The 25,820-nt window shown below is 46.3% G+C and overlaps 1 protein-coding gene across 1 annotated transcript in view; it reads left to right on the plus strand.

The window, feature by feature from the left end:
- Myo3b (myosin IIIB) overlaps positions 1-25,820 on the plus strand; it is a 273,440-nt gene that overhangs the window by 20,462 nt on the left and 227,158 nt on the right. Inside the window, exon 6 of the mRNA XM_005346535.2 lies at positions 10,227-10,372. Coding sequence (XP_005346592.1) covers positions 10,227-10,372 — 146 coding nt within the window. The remainder of the gene's footprint in view (positions 1-10,226; positions 10,373-25,820) is intronic.

Genomic DNA, 25,820 nt, shown 5'->3' on the forward strand with positions numbered 1-25,820 from the left:
GTGTGTGTCAGTGTGCATGTGCTCATGAGCATGTGTGCATGTGTGTGTCAGTGTGCATGTGCTCATGAGCATGTGTGCATGTGTGTGTCAGTGTGAGTGAGCATGTGTGTGTACTATCTTGTGCATGTGTAGAGGGAGAGCAATCTTCTCTTATTGCTTCCCACCTTAACTTTTGCAAGTCTATCCCTGAGCCTGGGTGGCTGGTTCAGCTGTTCCTTAGGCCTTGAGCCCCAGGGATCTATCTGCCTGTCTCCAGCCCCCAGCACGGGGATTACAGGCACATCCCACTATGCCCAGTTTTTCCATGAGTGCTGGGAGCAGAACCTCAGGCCCTCCTACTTGAGCAGCAAACACTCCAATCACTAATCCATATCAGCTGAGAACTTGCTGAATATTTTTGATCAGGAAAGTGGGAGAAGATTAAAAAGTAAAATGAGGAGGGAAAAGAAACTGCCTGCAAAGACAAAATAAAATAGCATAGTAGAAGTGCGGGGAGGGGAATGCGGGTGGGGGTGGGGGTGGGGTGCAGCATCTGCCACGGGGTGCCTTCAAACCGATGTCACCGTGAGAGGGGACAGGAAAAAGATACTGTGAGGAGCTGACTCTTGCTAGGCACTGGATGTGCTGTCACTTGATCTCAGTGCAAATTTCTGCTCTTTATAAGCTAAACAGCAATGAGTCACGTGCAGCGCAGTCCTTTGATCCCATCACTGGGAGGCAGAGACAGGTGGATTCCTGAGTTTGAGATCAGCTGGAGTGAGTTCCAGGACAGCCAGAAAGAACCCTAATTTGAAAAACCAAAATAAATAAATAAAATCAACAGTGACAATAAAACCCTTGTGGTCATATATGAGAAGAGACTGACACGGGCAGTCCCTGCCTCCCCTGCCTCTTCCATTTCACAGAGAACCTTTGTAGGTTATAGTGGGGAAAGCTCCTCCCTGCTTTTACGTTCCTTGCATAGTGAGGCTGGAGTCTCACCAAAGTCTTGGTAAGGCAAAGTGATGTTGGTGGCCTATTTGGTCTGTGTCACTTAGACCTCCTTTGAAATCTTGGGAGAGTCGTGGTGGGGTGCACGGCTCAGTGACAGAGCACCTGCCAAACAGGCACAGGGTCCTGATACCACACGCTTGTACAAACACACACACACATACTCAGAGAGAGAGGGGGGGAGGGAGGGAGGGAGAGAGAGAGAGAGACAGACAGAGGGGGAGGGAGGGAGGGAGAGAGAGAGAGAGAGAGAGAGAGAGAGAGAGAGAGCGAGCAAGGGCCTTGAGGACCTGCCAGTACAATCACCATGAGAAATGAAGGCTTTTAGAGTGTTTGAGACCCTTAGAGACTTCCGGTTCTTCCCCAGTGGGTTCATCTCTGAGATCCCATTGCTTTTAGCTGTTCCTGGCTTCCCAGGCATTTATTCCCTCCCTTCTTATTTGGGAAACAGAGCAGAAATCTCTCTGCCCTTCCTTACCCTTTCAGAAGTGGCTCTGCCTCCTAAGGCCTAACACATGCTTGAAGAGCTTGTGTGGGTGAAGGGCTGCATCAGGCTGATGACTGGGTCCAGACATAACTCCCCCTGGCTTCCAGGGAAAGCATCCCCCTCAGCTGGAGCTGGGTGGAGAGGTTGAGTCATGTGTCAGTGTGGAGGTGTGGGGCAGCCCCGTGGGCGGTGCTGAGATGTCACCACTCTTCTTGGTGGGCCTAAGTATAGGACCCCATCTGCCGTCCTCGGGTCCAGATGTGCTGAGCACCCATGCACAAGGGAGGATGCCTCTGATCTCTCCAACAGCCTCCAGTTAGCATTTGGAAGCAGCCTCTGTGGGGAGGTGGGAAGGACCAAGGTGTCTGTTCTCTCTCACTCCTGTTTTCTCAGGAGTCCAGGCACGTGCTGAGGGAAATCAGAGTCATACAACTCTCCGGAACCCAGGGTCTCAATGCCCAGGAGGCTCCTCATCCGGGGAGCCCATGCCCCACGGATGGACGGGAAAACATACCGAAGTTAAACTCTGTCCTTGCTTCCTTGCTGGGTAGTAGCTGAGCTACCGGAAGAAAGCCTCAGGAGGAGACAGGTGGAGTTAGGAGCAACTCCGGCAGACCCTTGCCGTCAGATGATGCAAAAGCAGGCAGGGGCGGGAGAACCGCTCGACACCGTGCTCTCTTCTGCCCCTGGGGATGTCCATACTTTGTTTTCAGTTTAAGAAAGCCAAGGAGAGTCACTCTGTTAGGAATGGCGACATTTCCAAGGGTGTCATGAGGCCAACGGTGCCAAGAGCCTGGGTGAGGATCCAAAGCAGAGGCTGCTGCGCTGGACAGGGGCACACCCCAGCAGGAATATCTGTTCCTCTGACTTGCTTTTCTTCCTAATTTCCAAATGCATCCTGGAGGAGAAAGGCATGCTCTCCCTCAGCATCTTCCTGCTGAGGACACAGTCTTCACTTCCACCGTCACACTGTGTGATGCTGGGCAGGTTGCTTACCTGCTCTGAGCCTGTTTCTTCTCCCAGAGTAATGGTACCGAACTGGAGAATTCTCTGCAGTTTGCTCTCTATGGGATGGGCCGTAACAGGCAGAGGGAAGAGAGAGCTTCTTTCTTGCTTCAACTCTTAGAAAATACACTGCCATTGGTGGTGGCCCAGCATGCTCCCTAATATAAGAATGCCTAGACTGTACCTGACTTGGGTGATACTGGGAGCCATGGAATTTTGCATCCACATTGACTTTGAACCAATGGTGTGACTTCAGTTAAGTCAGCTAACTGCCTACAGGAGACCCCGGTTTCCTTTTCTGATGAGTCCCAAGATCCTTCTGTGTCTATCTGCATGGAGGAAGCTGCTGGATCAGGGAATGTCCTGGGCCTCCAGGCTGATTGGGTGCCTAAGGTCTTAAGGACACAGGTTCAATTTAGCGTGCTGGTTCCTCTTTCACAAAGGAGCATGCAGGTGCCAACCCTGATTCTGGGAAGGGGATTTATCAGATAAGAAGTGAATGGTGGCATTCTCCCCAGGGCCTCAGAGAGTGGAGGTGCAAATGTCAGTTGTATGCTAGCTTCAAACCTAGAATGAACCCCCCCTTACCCACCCCCCACTAGCTGTGGTGGGAAGTTGACATTATATAAGTCTGTGGTGTGTATTTTAAATTTGAACCCGAGTTGATTTCTCTAAAGGCTTTGAATGAATATTACAAGTTTTGGTGTGTGTGGGGGGGGAGACTTGTTGAATAACACATTTAAATTCAAGACTGTTCCGAAGTTCAAAGGCCAGTCTGAGTTATTTCTAGCAATTTCTCGATGCGTAAAGTATAAATTCACTTTCACTCTTGAGCTCTGTGAAAGAACAGCAAGGATATCTACTCTTGCTCATCTGGTCATCCATCCAAACCAAAAGCACTCCTAAAATCTCTAGCACATCCTCCTTCTGAGCTATATTTTATTCTAGGGAGGAGGGGACTCTATTTTAATTTGCTCACGACCTCAGCAAGCAATCGGGTAAGACATTTGTGTCGTAAACTGGTAAGCAATGTTTACCCCTGGAATATACGCCGTCTGCAATTTCTGATTGCATAGATGGTGTTCTACTTTAACAGTCTTTCTGATCGATAGCCTTTACCAGTTGTGCTGCATGGATTGTGTAAGCAAAATGAAGGCTCCTATTCACCTTCCTGCCTCTCAGCCCATCTTATTTGCCAGTCTGTTGCCCGCACTTTGGGGCTCAAGGTCAGTTGGGAAGCAATAGCTTTAGGTAGGTCTATTTGCCTTGCCTCTTATTTAGCTGAATTTAGCTCTTGAGATAACAGCATTTTGCCTGTACACTTGAATGAAAATTTAGTCTCGACCTCTGTTATAATTTTGGACTGCTTGATTGATTCTAGCAAGGTGAGAAATCAGACTACAGAAAGCAAACCTAATGAAATCTCTAATGACATTCAGAAATATTTGTGGAGAAGACCTATTGCATTTTAACATTTGCAGGCTTTTAGGAGAGTAGACCACTGGGTAATGCCACCTGATTGAAGGCGATATTGAAGAGAGCTTAGCCCAGCAGCTCTTGATAGTATTGATAAAGGTTTAAGCTAAATATCTTACTGGAGAAATCTAGGTTCCTGGACTCTGGAGCTCCCACGTGGACTGTTTCTTGCCTTTGGACATTCAGGGTGGCCAGGTGTTCTCTGCAGATAGAAGGACCTTGTGATTAAAAGAGCTGTTCCCTTGGGCTCTGAGAAGAAGTTTCCAAGTCTTTCTAGAAGAGCCTCTCGCCCACCACTTGGGAGCCCCATCAGTGAGCCCCACCATCTGTCTGGGCTAAAATGAAGCTGCAGCAAGGGGCACTGCACAGGGTGGCCCCGAGGAAGTGAGAGCACTCTTCCAGCCCTGCACCCACGGTAGAAATGATGCAGATGGGAGTTTGTGCATCCTTCTTTGATTAATCTCCTGGGAATCTGGTTTTATAATCAAGACATCACCTCCAGTTCTTCCTTGATGAGGAACCCTGAAGGTCGCTATTCCAGAAGAAGGAAACACAGACAAATGCTCTATCTAATCTTTGTGCACGCAGGACAAAGGTCAAATGAAGAACTTGTTGTTTCTATTATAAAAATAATTCATGATTCCTGTAATCATCTTACAAAATGCAAGAAATGTCAAAGGAGTAAATAAATAAGTTACCCAACAGCAACGGCCCACTTACCTGCTGAGAAGCTTTCAGTGCCAAAGAAAAGGTGGGATAATCAGTATTTTCCTCCACAGTACTTCAGGGGAGGTGCTTGAGAAATGGGCAGCCCCATTTGTGTGAAAAGAAGGGCAGAGAGAGATTTAGTATGTTGTCGAGTTTACTCATTGAGGGGTGTTAAAACCAAGATGAAGCCAGGTGGTGGTGGCACACGCCTTTAATCCCTGCACTCAGGAGGCAGAGGCAGGCAGATCTCTGTGAGTTCGAAGCCAGGCTGATCCACAGAGTGAGTTCTAGGACTGGCTCCATAGCTCCTGAGAAACCCTGTCTCAAAAAACCAAACCAAACCAAACAAAAAACCCAAAACAAGCAGACAAACAAAAGCAAAGCAAAGCAAACAAACAAGAACCAACAAGATGAAGATGCTGGCCCGCATTTTCCTCTCTCAGCCAGAGTTCAGAGCCTCCATGACCCTAGAGTGCCCCTCCACCCCAAAGCTGGCAACAGAGGAAGTCATCAGCTGCCTTTAATAGACTCAGATCATCCTGAGAAGGACAAGGAGACAGTGAGGCCCAGTGACTGTGGCATCAAGTCAAGTAAGCCCTGCCCCCAAGCCTCAGAAGGTCCTAAAAGCAGAGGGAGGATACTCATCCACCACAGGGTGGGAAGGGGTGATCAGGAGGCCCTCAGGAGTCTGCAACCTGACCCTGATTTCCGTGAAGTAGGCTAAAAAGAGCTGTCTCCATAGTCTGGACTGCTCGCCTGTGCTCTGTGACCTACGCCATTGTAAAGACCTCTGCTTGTCCCCAGTCTCCCCTTGAAAGAAAAGTTTTGGAGGCCAAAGTGGTTACAGCTGCCATTTGGAAACTTCAAGGCTACCTCTGTGTAGGTTAGCTATCGGTACTGGGCACTAAGGCTGCCAATGCATAGATACTGCTGGTAATCCTGGCATTAGCGTTTCCCTTCTGCCCAAAATGAACAATAGTGAGTCTAAGCACCGCCAGCAGAGCCCTAAGTTTGCATTTCGAGGGAAGAACCTGGACACGCTCCATTAACCAGCCTCCAAACAGTTGCGCTGTGGCTGAAGTTCATCTTCCTTAACGGAGGTGTTAGCACCTCTACTAACCTTAATTCCTCCTACAAAATATCAGTGGTAAATTCCCTTCAAGGTTCCAGCCATCAAGTAAGTGCCTGCCCCAGAATGGCCTGCACTGCACTCTGGCTAAATTGCATGAGGGTGTAGACCCCCTCCTTTTCAAATACTATCCCAAGGTCACTTGCTTAGAAATCGTGAAGTCAAAGAATGTTAGAGCTGGAAGGGAGGGCAGAAACAACTCTTCTCCCAATCCTAACATTCTATAAATCAAGAGAGGTCCTGGATTATGAGTTCAAGACCAGCCTAGGCTGCATAGTGAGATTTGTGCACACACATACACACAAAGAAAGAAAGAAACAAAGAAAGGAAGAAAAGAAAAAGGGAAAAAGAAACAAGGGCTGAGCCCTGGTGATGGCTCAGTGGATAAGAGCATTTGCTGTTCTTACAGGGGACCTGGGTTTAGTTCCTAGCACCACAGCTGGGCCGCTCACAATGTCCCATGACGCCTGTTTCAGAGTATCCAATGCTTTCTTCCATCCTCCATGTAATCACATACACAAACCCGTGCACAGACACACACATGTAAATAAAAAATAATAGCAATAATAAGTCAAGGACTGGGGACCCAGCTCAGGACTAGAACAAAGCTTGCCTAAGTCCTTGGCTTCATCTCCATGCTGAAGAAGAAAAACTGAGTGAGATCTTGAAGACTTAAGTGACTGTTTACATCCAATTAGGATAAACACAGACTCCCTTTGAACTAGCAAAAGGATTTCTTCAGTGTTGTGTACGAAACCGGCATCCTTCTGGTCACCTAGGGTCAAACGTTTCACTGTTCATTGATGTGTCCCTCCTCATCTTCTCATTAAATGAAACTCCAAGTCCTCCGGTTTCCCCTTGAACTCTTCCACGCATGCCTATTACTCCCTTCCTGCGCCCCTGTCACACAGACACCAAGTCTACCGGAGGTGACAGAGAAAGTGCACACCTTCATCACTGTGGGGCAGAGAGGTGGTAATGGAGGCAGGAGATGCCAGGCTTTGTGGGGTTCTGGACCTTGTCCACTTCGTCTCAACGTCAGTCTTCACGTTTCCAGTATGACTTCCAGAAGCTGGTCAGCTCAGTTCAGCACAGCGCTTTGCCCGCCATAGCTGCCCTCTCATCAGAGTGTCCTAACACAGATTCAGCTCGGGAAGTCTTGCTCCTGAAGGTCTCGTCTCCCTAGGCGAGGGAGTCAGAGACAAGGCAGTCACAGCTTGATTAACTCAGCTTTATCTGAGACACAGAGGATACTGAGAACCCCAGTGCATTTTCTCCTGTCCATGAAGACGCTCCGCATTAGATTTATAGGACACCCATTTACAAGATGCTCAGACCTTCAGGTGGGAGGCATCCTTAGAGCCTTTTTTTACAAAAGTACTTCAGGTTTCCAAAAGCCTAAATAGATAAGTAAATAAATAAATATTCTTTTATGAATTAAAAAAATCCATCACAGGTCTGCCCGAAATTTACTCTTGTTGAGTAAGCAGCTACAAAAGGAGATAATACCCACCCCACCCCAGGGTTGCCTGTGAAGACTAAGCTGTGCTGTTTGACTCTCCCTCTTCAGAGCCTAGCACATTGTCTGGCTCGTGGCTACAAAATAATGGTTTGTGGATGAGTTTATCCGTGCGATTTTCTCTAAACGTCTGTGGAAGAGTTGCTTTGGGTAGAATGAGCTGAGTTCTGGAGAAGAGTTTGCCTGAGAGGTGTTTTTCTGCTTATGAAGACAGTGTCTGTCTGCGAAGACAAGTTGAAACCGGTTTTCATTATTTTATGGTAACCCTGGGGAAGTGAGAGCAAGCCTCCAGTTCGACACTCTGGTGCTTTTGGTATTGCCTTTTGTGCTCTGTTTGAGATGGTGGGAATGTCTTCCTGGAAGCTGTAGACTATTGGTGCAAGCTGCTTCGCGTCATCTTTCTCAGCTGTCTTTCCCTAGTATTCTGAGATTTTCAAGCCCATCACAGTGTCATGAATAAACTGGCCAGCTGTCGGCTGATTGATAGGTCTAAAATGATGTTTATCCTGCACTTTCAACATATCATTCCAGAGAGGTGCCCAGGACCCTTTTTCAGGGCCCCTTGTAAATGCTGCAGGCTCTTACTTGATTGGGGTAGGAGAGTGGGGTGTTTAGGGGCTTTGGAATAGCCTCTGGCTCCAGATGCAGAGGAATCTGAACTTTGAAAATAGTGTGTTGAACACATGAAGGACAGTCTACAAGAAGACATTCTGTTCCGACAGAGGGGTGGCAGCCAGACGCGTGGTGGAGGGCCATGAGAGAACGTTCTCCAGTTCAGAGACCAGGAGAGAGAGACAGAATGCAGGAGAGAGAGCACAGTTGAGGTTGAGGATGGGAAGCTTGGAACATTTTCCCAGTGGCCTGCTGTGGAAGACAGCAGCTACGTTAGTTTTCCATTGCTGCTGTGGAAATATGAAGATATAGGGGCTCAGAGTAACACACAACTTTTATATATACAGTTTGTATTATTTTATCTTTTTTTTTTTAATGTACCTCGGTGCTCTGCCTGCCTGTGTGTCTGTGTGAGATTCCCTGGAATTGGAGTTCCAGAGAGTTGTGAGCTACCATGTGGGTGCTGGAACTTGAACCAGGGTCCTCTGGAAGAGCAGTCAGTGCTCTTAAGCACTGAGCCATCTCTCCAGCTCCACAACATACATTTTTTTTTTAAACTGTGCTTTACTTTGTGATGAATAGCCAAGGTAGGACATTCTCTAGAGAACAAACTTTATTCCTTCACAGTTTTAAGGTCTGTGAAGATGGAGGAGATGAAGGTTCTATGAGAGACTCTTCCGTTCTCATGTCTCATATTGTCACGAATCTGTTCAAGAGGTTAAGCCTCATAACTGAACATCTCCTCAAAGGCTGCATTTCCTAACTGTTTCACTGGGGATTACATTTCTGACATGTTAATGGGGGGGGGGTAGCACATACAGATCGAAGGACTTTTCTTATAATTATCCAGGCCAGAAGTCCAGCAGGGGGTCTTGGGGTCTTAGGGTTTAAAACCATTCTCTCCTTTTGGATATTTCCCTGACATCTGAGGTTTGAAAACTTCAACTCTGAGGCCTGAACCTAGTTTTTCTCCATCCTTCTCACTTCAGTAAATCCATTCTCTGGTCAAACACTGCAGAGTTAGCCACGAGCCATTTTTCTTAAAAGCTCTTTTACAATTCCAGTTGGTTCAACCTTAAGAATTACATTTAGAACCTGGTTATTTCTCACACCCTTATGGCTGGAGCCTACAAAAGCTCTGTAACTGGCAGTGTGTTGTTTTCTTGATTCTGCCCTCAGCATGCAGCCAGGGGCTCTACTAGAGCATAGGCCAGACCTCCCCCTTGTCTGCCCATGCGCAGCTGTTGTCTCCTGAGTAAAAAGCCAAAGACAACATGATGGTCCAAGGGGAGCAGCCTGGCCAGCCTGTGCTCGCCAATGGGGTACTTGGCCACCACACCTCAGCTTCCTGCCTGTGCTGGGAGGCAAAATCAAGGTCAAATGGAGTAGTGGGTCCCTCATCCCCCCCCCCCATCCACGTGGTCCTTTCTTCAGCTCTCAAGTGACAAGGCATGAGTCTGTGTATGAGCCTTTTTCCTGTCAGACCTGGAACATTGTGATAGAAACCGAATCTTCTAAGGGTTTGTGTTCTCCAACCCAAGCAGTCATTTCTGATCCTGCTGCTGTTCTACCCAGCTAGAACAGGAAATGCAATGGCAACTGCTAACAGCTGTTGAGGTTTAAGGAGGGCACAGATGCTGTTGATAGAAGGGAAACTACGGAGTAGGGTGGGTCCTACTTTGACTCGTAGGGGGTCTTCCAACTTCCCCCCTGCTCAGTGTGTTTCACCGAGGATTCTGCAGCAGCCCTTAAGAGCACCTGTTTTTTGTTGAATTTACTCACAGGTGGGGAGGGTCAATTTGCATATCAAGTCTTTCTTTAAAGAAAAAAAGCCAGGCTGTTAGGGGCTGGAGTGGTCCCTTCCCCATACACTCCCTTGTGCTACTATTGGTACCGAGATGTGAGGCTCAGTACACAGTTTTTTGAATGGAACTAACACTTAAAAAAAAGTTAACAAATCCACCTGCATCCGAACACTCATGACTGTCACATGAGAATGGAAGGAAAGAACACGCAGAGAGAGGTATGTCTTGTGAATCTGAGACCAGCCTCAGCCACATAGTGAGACCCTGGTTCAAGACAAAAGGAAAAAGAAAAAAGTCAGTAGCCATATCAGATGATGAATCACTTATGCATAAACAGGGTCTAGAATACAAACACTGCTACTATTCAGTATTAACACAGTCAATGGTGCAGAAAATGGTGCGAAAAAGGCAGAGTCCAAAGTTGTTTTTGTTGTAGTTTTAACACATCTGGGGTGACAGTGGGCTGATGTGCTGTGTCTTGCTTTTGTCTGGTAGGTCATTGCTTGTGAACAGCAGTATGACTCGTCCTATGACGCTCGTTGTGACGTCTGGTCTTTGGGCATCACAGCCATTGAGCTGGGAGATGGAGACCCTCCCCTCTTTGAAATGCATCCTGTGAAAATGCTCTTTAAGATCCCAAGGTAGGACACCAGATGGCGCTCTTGACTCATCAGTGCCTTGTGAACTCGGTCGGAGGAAAGCTAGTTGGTATGCAATTTCTCTCCTGATTTGAGAAAGCCTGATTGTGAGATATGTTTCCTTTTCAAAAAGAAGAGAAAGAACAACAGATTTGGGAGGACAAAAAGAGGGGATGTTTCTGCAAGATCACACCCTGAGAAATGGTGTGAGCCTGGAACAGTTGTCAACTTCCAGCGCGACAAATTTCCCAAGATGTTCATTTTGTGCTTTGCACAAGAGGAACACAGACACAGTTTAGGACTATATAGTTGGTCTAAACACTGCTGTTTTCTTTTCAAGTGTACTTTCTCTGGTATTAGGGAAATTCGGTGGCACACCCAACACATATTACTGAATCCAATTAGAGGAGCAGTGATTACTGTCTGAAAAACATCGTATTATACTTGCATCTTATTCTTCACCCCTAAGTTCCAGCTTAGTGGGACAGTCCTCTCAGAGGAGTCTTTAGGGGTGATTGAGATGCAAGTGTGTTTTCTACTCTCTGTCTACAAGAAGTGTGGTTCTTTCACTGAACTGAGCCGAACTGAGCTATGTTAGGAAGGTCTAAGGATGGGAAACCCAGCCCAGCCTGGGTACAGACTGATAGATATAATCTTTCAAAGAAAGACTCTGGGCGTCGGATGGAGTCGCAATACGCGGGTGTTGACCTGTCCTCACATACACAAAGGCACAGCTATCTGCAGCCTTTACACATTTCTGGAGACTTCCATTTGCATTTCTGATTAGGTCTATTTATATGCAGATGGAGCTCTCGAGCGTTCATCATCATAATATTATCGCTGTAGACTTAATCCAGACGTGAACAAATCAACAACCAATCCTCCCACAGATCCTGACTCAAGTCAGGCTGGTCTTCTTGCCTTTCCCAAAACACAAAGCTAAGTGGTGGTGACCGGTGGAGCGGATGAAGCTCCTGGCTTTTGAATTAATAGTCTGGTGAGCGTTCAAGGGGATGCGAGGGTTGCAGGAGCCAATAGCAGCCCAGGGAGCAGTAGCAGGTCAGAAAATGAGAAATGAGGTCAGGAAGGATTTCTCTGTGCGTTTTGGTATATTATAAGGGCTTGCTCACTGGAGCAACACAGTTTCCCAAAGAGCTTGCTTAGTGAGATATATGCACATTCAATAAGAGAACATCTACATGGGTGTATTTATTCTTTTCTTTCTAAAAGGTATGCATTTGTGTACATATCCACTGTTCAAAAGTCACCCAAGCTGATAAATTCAAGTCAGCTCAGAAGGTGTGTGAATGTGTGTGTGTCAGCATGTGCACGAGTGTACACACATTTGATTCAATAGATTCTTAGCTTTTAGCTAATCTCCGTGCCCACAGCCTCTGCTCTCCGATCGCCCCTATTCCAGTGTCCCTTTCCCCTCTTGCATCTGGGGAGAAGGCTTCAGATCTAGAACAAGATGACCAAATGCCCTTTCCCTACCTTGATGCAGAATGGCTCAGAGAACAAGGGCAGCTGAAGAAATTGGTCTTTACCCTAGCATAGGCTGAGGCTGTTTCTCTGAAACTTCCCACCTCTCTGTTCCCTTCTTCCTGTTCAGATGATGGATCAGGTATTGTCAGATAGTTCGACAGATTCTCTGTGCAATTATCTGGACTCAATGTTTGCCGTTATTGCAACTATCATGGCCTAGCTTGACATTCTTGGGCAGGAAGAAAAGGACACAGTGCAGCCTACTTGATCAAACTATAGCTGGTTTCTTCCTAAACCCTGGAAGAACTCTATGGATTTATATTCACCCAGTGGTTTCTTTAAGAATTATCCTATCAGAATTGCACAGTTCTCTTTGAAGGGTTATGGGTTGACTCGAGCTGTGTGAACGTGTATACTCATTTGAGTACTAAAATGTAGCATTTCCTTAGAAGAGCTCTTTGATGGAGGATGGGTAAATTACATTTATTTATTTATTTATTTATTTATTTATTTATTTATTTATTTATTGGGAGGGCATGGGAAAGAGAGTGTGTGTGAAGAGGTCAAAGAACAACTTTCATCAGTCAGATCCCAAGGGCTTGTTGTCAGCCTTGGCAGCAAGCATCTCTGTGTCACCTCACTTAACTCCCATTTACATATTTTAAAAATCCTGTTGAATTGTTGACTTTTTTTCATGGGAGTAGGTCCCTGCACCCTGCCCTTCCCTCCCTTCCCTGCAAATAACATTATTGACAAAAATCCTTGATTCTATTTGGCTTCAGCCCCCCCCCCCCCCCCCACACACATACACCATTTGAATGTATTTTCGGTGTACTGGAATTTTCTTTATTTGTTTTTTTTTTTTTTTTCGAGACAGGGTTTCTCTGTGGTTTTGGAGCCTGTCCTGGAACTAGCTCTTGTAGACCAGGCTGGTCTCGAACTCACAGAGATCCACCTGCCTCTGCCTCCCAAGTGCTGGGATTAAAGGCGTGCGCCACCACCGCCCGGCCTGGAATTTTCATTAACTAAGCAATTATCCATGCCATGGTAGCCTGGGATCTAGAAAACTCATGGCTTCTTTCCTTGGATTCCCCTACTGGCCTCTTCCGTGCAGTTACTTTATTCCTGAAATTACACTGACTAAAAGACCCACTGGGGGGAGAGAAGCAAAGCTTGGCTGAGTCACAGAAGACATGGCTTTCAGAAGTCACAAAGGACTTGTGAGTTGGTGACCGCCTGGTTACCGAGGAGGTGAGAGCCTCAGATGTCAGTCCAGGCAGTAATTACACAGGTCCCAGGCACTGTGGGAACCATGCAGCAGGCCCTGCGTGGATGTGTTTGATCTGGTTCCATGCGGCTTCCATCTGCCTTCTCCTCTCTCTTGACCTTCGCGTTACAAGATGACAAACAGCAATCATGACCTGTCTTTGAAATAGCATGACTCACAGTTCTCCCTACGAGGCAAACACACAGAAATTATCTGCTGATTGGCCCAGCATCCACTATTTGCTGAACCTGTCAGCATGTGTCATCTTGTCTAACGCCTTTGCTCCAAAAAAAAAAGTCCCTGACTGCTGGTGCTGTCTGCTGCTCTTTTTCTTTCCTGGAGTTAGAGGAGAGGAAGAGAATTCTCTGAGCATCTGTAGATTCCAGTCTTACATGTCTCTTCCTTGAAGATGCTATTAAATTTCCAAAGGTTTGGAAGGCTTATATAGATGTATGTATACATATCTACATGTTTATGATATGAATATAGTTACATACATGAAACATATATATTTCACTTTAGAGGGGAATCTGTTTCACAGTCATAATTTCATGATTCAGTAGGGTTAAGGGAAATGTACAGTTATGTTGGTCTCTTGGTAACCACGCATCTTTCTTTAGCTCAGAGTCTCTAGTTAATGGTCCCCTTTGTCCACTGCGGGTGGGTTCAGGAAGCAGTGGAGACCTGTGTGGGCTACTGTGTGGGTGTACTGAACAAGCATGGAGAACCACGCTGTGCATTTATTTCCTGGGGGCCCAACGGAGGGTGACTTTGCTCAGTGTCTCAAGATGCACTTCATGTTCCCACTTTAGTTTCCATAGAAAGAAGGGAAAAGAAAAGAAAACAAAACCACCAAGACTCCCAGTAGAAACTGGCTTGATCATTCTGATCTCCAGAGCTGGTGATTGCCTTTCCCGAAGAGAGTTCTGCCTGCAGTGCCCAGTCTCTCGGGAGAGGAGAACATGTGACAGCCTCTGCTTCATAGTCCATCACCAAATCCAGGTGTTCCAGAATTGCTGTTCCCAACCGGCTGCGTGTCCCAGGGTTGCCACACTAGATTACCAGAAATTCGATGGGTCTGAACAATCGAGACTTATACTCTCATGGTCCTTCAGGCCACAAGTCCAAGAAGCACAGGGGCAGAGCTGTGCTCCCTCTAGAGCCTCCTGGGAAGCTGCTTCTGGTGGCTTTTGGAGGACCCGAGCCTTCCATCTTCTTCTCCATAGCCCTCTGCACTGTGTCTTCCTCTCCATCTCTTCCAGAGGCATGGGATCCTAATGCAGGATGAACACATCTCTAGGGCAACAGTCGTGCCGCCATTGCCATAGCTGTGAAGACCCTGAGGTCACAGTCTCAAGTCACAATTCAGCCCAACGCATTAACCAGCTTTCCTGGTCACCTATTCCCAGTGAAACTAATTTGAAGGCAAAAGCCCCAAACATTTAGTTAATGGGTGAGAAGAAGTAAATAGGAAAAACAATGATGAGGAATTTGAGCAGCTGAGACCTTCCTAGTGCTGCTAATAACTATGTGGAGAGCCTGGCATTCTGTGTGTTTACCCCCTTCATGTGAGCCCCACAGTGACCCTGGGAGGTGGATGATGTCACCAGTCCTTTTCTGGGTCAGGTGACTGAAAGCCCGCAGAAGTTCTGCAGCTGGTCCCTGGTCTGCACATAGGGAGGGAAAAAGGATGTGAATCTGAGGAGCCTGACTCTAAAGCCCATGTATTTTGCTAGCACATTGAAATGTTAAACCCTCCCCGATTTTACCCAAGCAGCAATGGCTCCAGAGTGCACAGAGACAGATAGGGCAGAGGTTCAGCCTTTAAGAAGCTTAAGTGTAGCTTCCCGTCTGCATTCCAGATTTTAAGCTGATGTTAGCAACCTAAAAGTCAGAAGTTGTTAGCACCGGTGATTGTGCCAGTCAAGAAATTGAGGACTAGACGGAGGGTCATCACAGGGACATACAGGACATCTCTAAGCACTCAATCAGTTTCTGACCCCAACCCAGAAACCCGTCTGGGTCAAGCTCCCCTTCAAACTGCCTCTTACTTCCTAATTTAGAGCATGGAAGAGCTTGAACCGAAGATCTCTGGGACGTGTTATGTAAGAGCAGGGAGATGCTTCAGAACAGCAGTCTTTGCACCAGAAGTTTCTGCTCATGGCACGCTCATAGCAAGCTGGTATCTGCCAGGCCAGCGCTATTTCTGGAATAGCCAGCATCTTCCCTCCTGCTGCCCTTTGTTTTCTAGTTTTTCCTATTATTTCTTCAGCCGGAAAGCTTACTCTGGGTACTGGGGAACATCAAAGCCTGTTTCTGGCATCCTGAGCTAGAAGGCATTTTTCTTATGAAAACAGTATTTTTAAGCATCTATTCAGGAAGAAGCCATATAATAACCAGCATTTTCTACTTCGGGCGTGTTATTAGATTTTTGTGGCTAAATAAAGTTTTACAGCCTAGGCTGAGGACTTAGTCTCCGCTAGAACATTATGCTTATGTGGGAAAATATTCTCTAAGTTCTATGCTCCCATTACAAAAATGCTCTAGAGCCCAGCCCACTGAGAATTTAGAAATGTCCACGTCTTCTGTCTTATGACACCTTCAACTTTATTCTTGCACACTCAGTTGGATGAGGTACAAAAATGAAAAGACTTGGTTTGGCTTTGAGGAATGCCTTTTCTTCTGTCCCCAACTTTTACCGTTCACTGGTAAAAGTGAAGCATGCAGAGTCCTGGGTAGAAGGGGAAAAAGGGAAGGGAAAGCAGACATTGAGAATCCAGGGTCTGGGTCCTCTCGGATGGCTTGAACACTGTTGGTGGTGGGGTTCAGGTGGGCAACTCACCCTTGGAATCAGTTGTGAGACTATCTGAAGATTTTCCTCAGAGATTTGGGGCCTGTAATTGGCTCTTGTCCCAAAAGAGAGTCCTGGGGCTGGCTTTTTATTTTGCTAAAAGACTTTACAAAGTCCTTTAGATGCTGACTTTCTAAATGCACAAATCAGATCATTCTGACATGGGAGACAGGGGTCCTCATTCACTGCACAGCTGTGAGGGGATGCAGAGACAGTGGTCTTCTGCTGCACTGCTGTGGGGGGATGCAGAGGCAGTGGGGATCCCTGAGTCACCAATAATTGCCTTACTATTACAGAATTGCCACAGGACATTTTCCCTTAAGGCCACAAAATACAAGGGAAAGAAATTAAAACTAAACTCTTATTCTTGAAATGTAATAAGTGGGGGTAGTGGGTGTTTAATGGCACAGTAAGGATGGGTTTGCCCCAGGGAGTTTTGGTTTCTCTTCAGCAGCCCAAGTTACTTCATTATTGGCCCTTTAAGCAATGAACCTTCACAATCCAAACTTCACTCATAAAGCAAGAAGTATCAGGAGAATTACCGTCATTTAGCATTTATAAACTACCTACTGGCAGAAAGTTTTGATATACTCCAATAGAAAACAATTATCCTTTATGAGTCTTTCTTTTGGAATGACATTTCACATCCCATTTTTAGTTAGCATCCTTCAGGATGCCTTGGGTGCATGCCCCTAGTCTGCCTTTGGAATATCCCCTGTACCCAGGACTTAACACTCCATTTCCTTGGGAACCCAGTGGCTGGATGCCCCTGGCAGGCATGCCCCAGAAGACTTCCACTCTATGAAACTGTCTCCAAATTCTATTCTAATTTGAACTGAGCAGCTGGGGCCATTAGTTCCTGTGGAGGTACAGCTTGCTGCCCCTCTGAGTCCTGGCAGACAGGGAGAATTCGGTTTTGCAACATTTCTTTTGGGGATCAGGTGGCAAAGCCTGAGCAGGTCTTCAGGGACTCCCAGTCCTCATCCAGGCTGAGCAAGACGCTTACCCTAGGAAAAAGGAGAGACCGGAGCTGCGGAGCGTTGACATACAGTGTTATCTGTGCTTTCTCCCTCATTACCCCCGTTTCCATTATGTTGGCACCATCCACTTAGGCTAAATCTGACTTAGCTCCGAAATGATGGAGGGATGGGCAAAGAGGATCAGCAAGGAAACAGAGCTCAAAATAGCGCCAAAGAGTCCAAGAACTTTGGCTTCTTCTCAACTCTAGAGAAAGCAGGGGCTCATGGGAAGGAATGGTTACAAATGCCTTCATGGCTTGGCAGAGTGGCAGGATAGGCAAGACAGAGATGAGGGTGATGAACTGGTCACCTGGAGGGTCTTTGCGGCAGAAGATGTCCATCTACAGAGTCAGATAACACCTATTAGAATATTATTGTATTCTAATTATTTATTTATTAATAATGCTTAATCTTAATTGAATATTATTGTGTCAGTTTTCCAGAGCTGTGTAACAAACATCCCTAATTAGTTGTTTGATACAACAAAAATGTGTTTCTCAGGAATCTGTGGTTCTTTCGGGGCTTCTTCAAATCATGACTAGACTCCCTCAATACGTCTGTGATCTGCTGGAGGTTGGGCTGGCACGGGCTGGTCTAGGATGCCTATGGGTAGAATGATTTAGCTGTATTCTATGTGCTTTCTTATCTTCTAGAGGGCTAGCCTGGGTTGTTTTCACATTGGTTATAGGATTCTGAGCAAAGATTCAGAAAAAGGTAGAAAAATTTGATATTGGTTTATTGCTGTGTCCCTCAGCCAGTCTGTCCCAGCACAGCGAACAGTTCCACTATCTTCCATTTGTGTAAATCTGACCAAGTTTCTTCGTGCCTCAGGTTCCAGCTTCCTCCCCTGTCAAATAAGGATAGAACTAGTACCAGCCTCATAGTCGTGAGGAATGAACGGATGTGAAGTGCTAAGAATGACTCATGGCAAATGCTCTTTCAGTTTGTGCTGGGTGTTACTAAAGCAAAGGTCTCCAAGGCATAGTCACCCTGAAAGGAATTTTCTTTCCCTGGTAGGTGAGGAATTGAAAGCTCCCCTTCATGGAGCACCACCCATGAGATCAATCATTTGAAAGTTCAGCTAATTGATTGATGATTACATAAGGAATTAAGAGAGGATGAAGACAGATACTTAATAAATTTTTACTTCTTACATAGCACTTCTGTATCAAGGAATTTCACCATTAATATCCATCATCAGCTTCCTTAGGAGTTAACAGACACACTGTGGGAGATATGCCAACCACTGTCCCTATGCCCACCCTTGGGCACTGTGGCAGGAGCTACCTGCAGCAGGAAGCAGTCATGCTCTGCCACCCAACTTCCACTGTGTCTACCCTGAATGGAGATGCTGTCATCTTTAGAAGGGACTTGATTGTCAAGTGTATGATGGCCTTCTGCTTAACTGATGAGTTATATGTTCTGCCTTGGCAGTCTTTCCTGTCCCTTGGAAGGTTCAACTTTTTCCAGGATTCTAGAATTTTTCTTTGTTTTTTGCATCCTCAGGTAAGGGGACAGTATCAGAAGTCCCAGATCCAAGACCAAGGACTCAAAATTGAGTCATTTTGTACCCATTTTCTCTCCCAGGGGGAATTGCTTTTCTCTAGCTTAGCCTGGAAGGTCAAAAGCATTGGCAAGAGGAAGCAGAAACCCAGGCCAGGTGAGAGGGCAGAATGGGGAGCTAGGGTGTTCCTGATGAGTTCAGATTACTTGCCTGGGAGGAAGACAGCCAGGCACGGGAAGACATGGATAAAGCCGCTGCCCACTGCCAGGGGCCACAAAAGAGCACAAGAGAGAAGGACCAGGGCTAGAGGGATGGAGAAAGGGAAATGTGCTTCAGGGCTTCAGGGCTTCTAAGCAAGGAGGAAAGCAGAGGCTGCCTTCGAACTACCATCTGGTAAGGGATGTTCACACTCGGTTATAATCCTGAAAAGAAAAACCGGTGGTCACTAAGACTAGCATGGAGTATAACTCCTTACCTAAAACTACTCTTAGACCACTGTTGATACTCTAAAGCTAGGGTCCGCCGTGCTTGCTTGTTCCATGCTCACCCTATACGGCGCATTGAGAAATGAGAGTGGAGAAGGTTGAGTGACGTGAGTTGGCATTATACAAGTAGAAAAAGAGTTCTAGCAAATTGTCAGTGCTGATGGTTATGGACTCAACTGGGCTACACACCCCCAAACCAGATAGGTCGAAACTCTAACCTCCTATACTTTAGGATGTGGATGGATTTGGAAATAAGCTCTTGGTAGAAGTAATCAAGCTGAGATGAGGTGATGAGGCTGGGCGAGAGGAACTTGTGTCCTTATGCAAAGGGGTTCATTTGGATATGATCAGAGACACCAGCAGAAGGAAGAGGTTCACTCTGAAAGCCAAGGAAGACAGGGTCACCAGAAGCCAGGGGAAGCACGGAAGGCATTTTTCTTGAAGGCTTCGGCAGGCAAATGGCTTTGAGGACGTTTGGAGGACTTTGGGCCTCTGGCCTCCTCCAGATCAGCGAGACACGTTTCTATTGTTCTAAGTCATTGTAATGTTTTTACTGCTTAGTTGCAGCAAATGTAGAGAATATAACTTGTGCCCTGAAAAGACTCAGAACCTTTGCTATGGAAGATGAGGAGGAAGCTAGGCATCAGGGAGGAGCAGTTGTTCTCATGCTTTTTGACTCCTGGTACCAACCCTGAAGCTAGGAAAAGAGAATGTTGGAAAACTCGCTGTTCCCCTCAGCTTGGTGTTGAGCCTGCCTTGGTGGCCCATGTGATCTGGCAGAGGGCTCCCCTTCTAGTGTCTTTGCTTTGCTGACAGTGCATGGGCCTGGGTCCTCTTGGCTCTACCTTTTGTCTCCTTCCTTCCAAAGTTTGCAGATTAGCACTTCGGTGTCTATTAAAAAAGAAAAGAAAAATACCCAACTGGAACTAAATACATCTCTCAGCAGAGAAATAGTTCGTTGGCTTGGTAATCCTATGTTCTCTAACTGAAAAGGAATTTAAAAAAAAAAAAGTCAATGTACTGGCAAAAAATTGCAAGTAAGGAAAGAGTGACCCCCAGGGAATAGAGTTTGCCAAATGAGTTTGGCAAAATGCGAGCATTTCCTAATTAAAACTCTATAGTTCTCCAAGAGTGTGTGTGTGAATGGTGACCTACTTACAAACGGACTGTAAACTGGTGCCAGGACTAATTTATTCAATCATTTGATAAGCATTTGTTGAGCATGTCCTATGGTCATGATACTACTGTATCAAGCACACAGTGAACAACACTAAGTTCTTGCTCTCTGGAGCTTAAATTCTAGAGGAAGATGCGGAGAAATGATGGACAAATAGACAAGTATATTATGATATGCTAAGTGTTGATAAATGTCTGTTGTGGTTCAGATATGAATGTCCCCCAAAAGGCTCACGTGTTGAAGGGCTAGATCTCATTGATGGAGGGTCTGGAAAGAGACAAAAGGGCTCTGATTTCACCAATGGTCTTGAAGTTGGGTCCTGGGTGGAGGAAGCAGGTGCCTGGGAGCATGCCTTTGAAGGAGATCTTGTCTTCTTTACTCTGCCTCGTGCTTCTGCTGTGAGGATCTGCCTCAACAGAGGCCTGCAAGCATTGGCACAAGGAAGTCACAGACTATGACACCTCTGGTCATGTGAGCCAAAACAAATCTTTCCTTGGTTAAGTTTTTTTCCCCTCCAGGGGTTTGTTGTGGTGGTGAAAAGTCTGACTAAAAGCCTGCCTGTCTGCGGGAAAGAAAGTAGGCTAGGGAACCATTGAGTGACCGATGGGGTAGAGTTTGTTATAGTCTAATTTAAGGTGGTATAAGCTGAGGGACAGCTTCTCTCACAAGGCAAAGAGGAAAGTCTCGATGGAGGAAAAGGAGAAGACAGAGAAAGGAAGCACAAGACCCTGAGGGACAAACACAGTGGCACAGTTTAGGACAGTAAAGAGGCCGTGGCAGGGCGTGCCGAGGAGCACGGTGAGAGCCGGGGACAAGGTGTTACAGAATGGCCTTCTGCATCACTGTGGTGATTTGGATTGTTACTGAGAATGGACTGGAAAGCCATTGTGCTTTGGAACAGAAAACTGACACAGATCACTTCTGTGGAAATGGATCTAGATGTGGGCAACAGGAAGTTAGGAAAGGAGAGAGTGACACAGAGATGTGACAAAACACTCTTCATAATGGGGTCAGAGGAAGCATAGCCTGAGGCTGGGGCAGAGAAGACAAGACTAGAGTTGAATAATGACTGTAATTCAAAGGTAGGGCTGGTGATTCTATAGTTATAGTTGAGCAGCCAGACAACAGGAACTACCAATGAGGTGGTTGTGGTAGAGATGAGAGGTGGCAAGATGCCCCAGGCATCCATCTCGGGCATGGAGATTTGTTAGCTACACAGAGATGTTGAGTAGGCAGCTGACAACAGTCTAGAGTTATATGGAGACATCTTGGAGACCCCAATGTGGGAGAATGTAGGTGGCACTTAGTATAATAGCTGCTGGACTCCTGGGGGTTGCTTCCAGGGCTAGAGATGAGACTGGAGGGAGACCCAGGAATGGAGTTGGAGAAGGAGTGACCACTGGGGTAAGGCAAGAACTAAAAGGTATGCTATTCTAAAAGCCAAGAAAGCAAGAAGTCGGGAGAGCCCAGAACTTCTGAATCAAGTAAGTCGCAGACAGATCGAGTCTGTGGATTTGATAAAGGTTGTTGTTGGAGATTATCTCCTAGAGCCAATCAACACTGCTGGTCCTCTGGTGCTCTGAAACCAGCTTTTCTGGATCATTGGTTTCCTCCGGCTTGTGATTGTAAGATCAGTGCTTTACGTGGTGATGCATCCTGCTCATCCTTGTCTGTCAGGGGTGAGGGTTGAGGGGTGGGGATCCGATGGATGACCCTGGCACAGTAACAGGAGGTCTTAGATTTTGTGTTAACATTATAAATAGCCAACTGGAGGGGACTTCAGGCATCTCGGATCATGACATGTCTCGTCCATAAGTCATAAGTTGACAGAAAGCCACTAAAAGCTATGTTCAGCCCTATGTCATTCCTCACAGGTACTTTGTGGTGACAATGGTGTCTAATAGTGGACAGTGGAGGAAGGACAGCTGGGATTAAGGATATGTTGCCATGAAGGACTCTCTTAAGGCTTTTACCACAGGGCATATTTATATGGGGTTTGTGTTAAAAAATTTAAAAAGTGCAAAAGTGCATACATTTTTGCTTTGCCTCTAGAGTCTATCTGTTCAGTAGCCACAAGTGAGCCAGTGCTAGTCTGGTGACCACTGGTAGTGATGAGACATGGAGCAACAGAAGTCCGCTCCTCTGTCAACCTTGGAATCCTTAGTGAGCTTAGGTATGACACACAGCTGTCCTGATGCCCCGCCTTGACACTGCCAGGGTGAGTCACTGCAAAGGCCGCCCTTTGCTGTTCCCTTTAGCTACTGCAGGTAGTAGAAGAATTATCTAGGTCAGGACTTAGAGCTCCCACATGAGAGAAGGGATCACGGCGCCAGGAAAGGGGACCGTTTACCAGGAAGCCACACCTCCCAGGTAGCCATTGCGTCAAACTTAGACCTTTGGTAAGTTTCTTAGTTATATCTCCTTTCCTGTACTATGTAATACGGCTGACGAGCCTTATGGAAGAGTTCATCGGGGGCTTGCTTCCAGTGTCAGAGGGTTAGGGTTCATGGCTGTCACGTTGAGGAGTATGGCAGCAGACAGGCAGGTATGGTGATGTAGCAATAGCTGAGAGTTTACATCCTGAGGCAACAGCTTTGAGGCAGAGAAACAGGGGGCGGGGGAGGGAGCTACCGGGAATGGTTAGGCTTTTGACACCTCAAAGCCCACCCCCAGTGACACATCTCCTCCAACAAGGCCACACCTCCTAATCCCTCCCAAACAGTTCCCTCAACTGGGGGCCAGGCACTCGCATACATGAGCCTACAAGGGCCGTTCTCGTTCAAACCACCACAGTAAGGTTTGTCGCTTTGTTCTTATCCGCCAGCCTTCCCTTAGCTGAGTTTGTATGGTAAATGTGAGAGAAGAGATAGAAAAGAATTTCACATGGAGTATTATCTCAACTAAGTCTTAGCCCCAGGAAAGCAGTGCTATACAGCTTCCCAGACAGGGAGACCAGAAAGCTGCTACACATCGGCCAGGCATTGCCTTCTGTGGTTGCATTGTCAACAATCCAGAAGTAAGAATGGGTTCCTTCCACTTTCCTCCTGGTATTGCTTCAACAATTGTAAACAGGCTTAGGGAATGGGCAGGACTCGGGCAACATAATGGTGGCAAATATGTTTGAGCTCTAACGCCTCTAATTGGAAAGTGGCATAATCTTAAAATAAATGTTATTACTTTGTTTCTCAACGATGCACACATTTCCTTTCGACAAAATGGAATCATATAGGTAGACCATAAATCTCTTGAATAGGGCCCTCTGGTGCCTACGGATACAGATAAATCACGCTGAGCGGACGGTGAACCATGAAATGATTCTGTTAGCATGTCATCTGTCTAGAATATATTTTCAGATCTCCAGCAGAAGGGTCCGAACCATGGAGGTGCATAGCCTAACAAAGTTTGTGCCCACATAGGCCTTTCTACCTTCCTCTACCGCTGCCTGTGTCTAAGGGTGGCACCCTGCTCGGGGAGAAAACACAGCTGATGAGGGGCATCAGCCAGGATAACAGGTGACAGAGACAGAATGTCCTTAACTCTACTACCCTAGAACATAATACACCATTTCTACTTGTTTAGTTTTCTGAAGGAATTTAACAGTTTCTAGTCATAGTGAGCGTTAAAATCACAATTGTGTTGCTCATGCCCAAGAGAGTTATAAACTTTCCCGTCTGTCTTCAAGTTACTTTGAATATACTCTTAGAATGTGAGATGGTTTTCTGTGACTGGAAACCTTGCAGGTGCCAGATGACTGGACTGGCAGATGTGTTTCCTACGTTCATCTCTTGTCCCAAGGTTTTATGATGTCACTAAGTGAAGGCAGAAGAGAAACTTCCTTTTGGGCTTGTACAACAGCTCATGGGCTATTCTAACGGCTTTCAGGGATCGGCTTCTGAACCGATCAAGTCTGCTCCTCTTGAATCTACGCTAGAAGTCAGATGTGTCTAGCAAAGTGGCAAACTATGTAATCCCAGTACTGAGGGGCAGAAGCAGGAGGATAAAGAATTTTAGGCCAAACTGAGCTACCTAGTGAGCTCCAGACCAACCTGGGCTGCCGTGTGAGACCCTGACTCAACAAACAAACAACATCAAACAAACACAACACAAAACAACAAAAGAGGTGAAAACCCTACTGATGTGCTGAATCAGCAGAGCCTCTGGGAGCAGGACCCAGTGTTCTGTGATGTGAAAAGCCCTGTGAGCATCTTCTTCCCTCATGATTGACAGCTTTGCCTTGTAGCCCCTCATCAGCCCCAACTGGATCATCAGCGTTCCCCACAACTTTCTTTCCCTCAAGAGGCAACCTTTCTGAGCATCCATTCTCAAACAGTCTTGGTCTCCTTAAGGAGACTTGCTAAGACATACCTGCTTACCTTAGACGTAAACACAGAACTAATGAAGAGGACATGCTGTCAGGGAGCAGGTGGCTCCCCTGCTCTTCTGGGTTGGTTTCAGAAGTGTGTTTCTGCACTAACCAACTGTCTTCTGCTTTGCAGAGGATACATAGAAAAGGTTTTCATGTTCAATGATAGTGTTTCTGCTGTGGTAGTACAGGAAAAAATAGACCAGAGGCAACCCCCCCCCCCCGAAGTGGCTCTGCATATAGCTACAGTGCAAGCCGTTCTAGCGAACGTGGGGCTTTAAATACTTCCCATCCTTTAACGGTAGACGTTTGTGAACTTGACTAAATCCAAGCCGCTGTCCTCTGCAGTGACCGAGTGCCGTGCCTCTCTGCAGCTCTGTACTTTTCCATGCTGCCAGTGTATTTCTCGGAAGGGCTCATTCCTAGAGCACTCGTGAATTTTGTTCTACGAAGTGATACTTGTGCTAGACAAATCAAATCATACAGAAATGTGGATTTCCCAACTATCTGTACTGCCGCCCAGAGGGGCTTATAGCCACATCAGGAATGGGTTGCCTGGAAACCAACTTGGGGTCAAATCACAAGGGAATTATTTCCAACATGGCCCATTGAAGTGGCACATAAATAGGTTAGAAAACTTTCTTGTTATTTATTGGCCACTTCTTCACAAGACCCAAACTGTATTAAGTCGGTTGTCATGGCACCCTAAAGAACTATTCAGCAACATCTGTATGCTTACTAACGATCCAAGAGCTTCCAAACTTCATTTTTGGCAAAACAAAGAAACATTAAAATATAATATGCCAAACCCTGGGGCTTAACAGTCCTGCCATCCTAATTATACGGTTAGCTGTTATAATTAGATTGTAAATTTGTGGTCAGGTACATCTGACCAATTATTGGAAGCACAAGAATAAATCATTAAATCATTATTAGAGCCTGGAATGAGGGCCATCATCGAGGCAGGTGGGACACTTAGTATTCGGTCCTTCACCGTGAGACAGGAAGCCTGTCCAGGACAGCCAGTTACCTTCCTTGTACACAGAATTCTTTGATCTCTATTCCCATCAGGAGCTGCAATTTTCTACATAAACGTTACCAGCAGCAAAAGAATCAGGACCCTAAGGGGTGGAGGGGCTGTCTTCACTTTGTGGCTTATTCCCATATTTTGATTATTATTTTCACTTCTGGTTTCAGTATATTCCAGTATATTCCAAGGTGAGAGTATTCAATGAGATCTCTCCCTGAGGGCTGTTGTATGGATTATATGGTGAATGGGACCCAAACGCAAAATGCTATT

The sequence above is a fragment of the Microtus ochrogaster genome, chromosome 4, assembly GCF_000317375.1.
Source record: "Microtus ochrogaster isolate Prairie Vole_2 chromosome 4, MicOch1.0, whole genome shotgun sequence".
NCBI classification, from domain to species: domain Eukaryota; kingdom Metazoa; phylum Chordata; class Mammalia; order Rodentia; family Cricetidae; genus Microtus; species Microtus ochrogaster.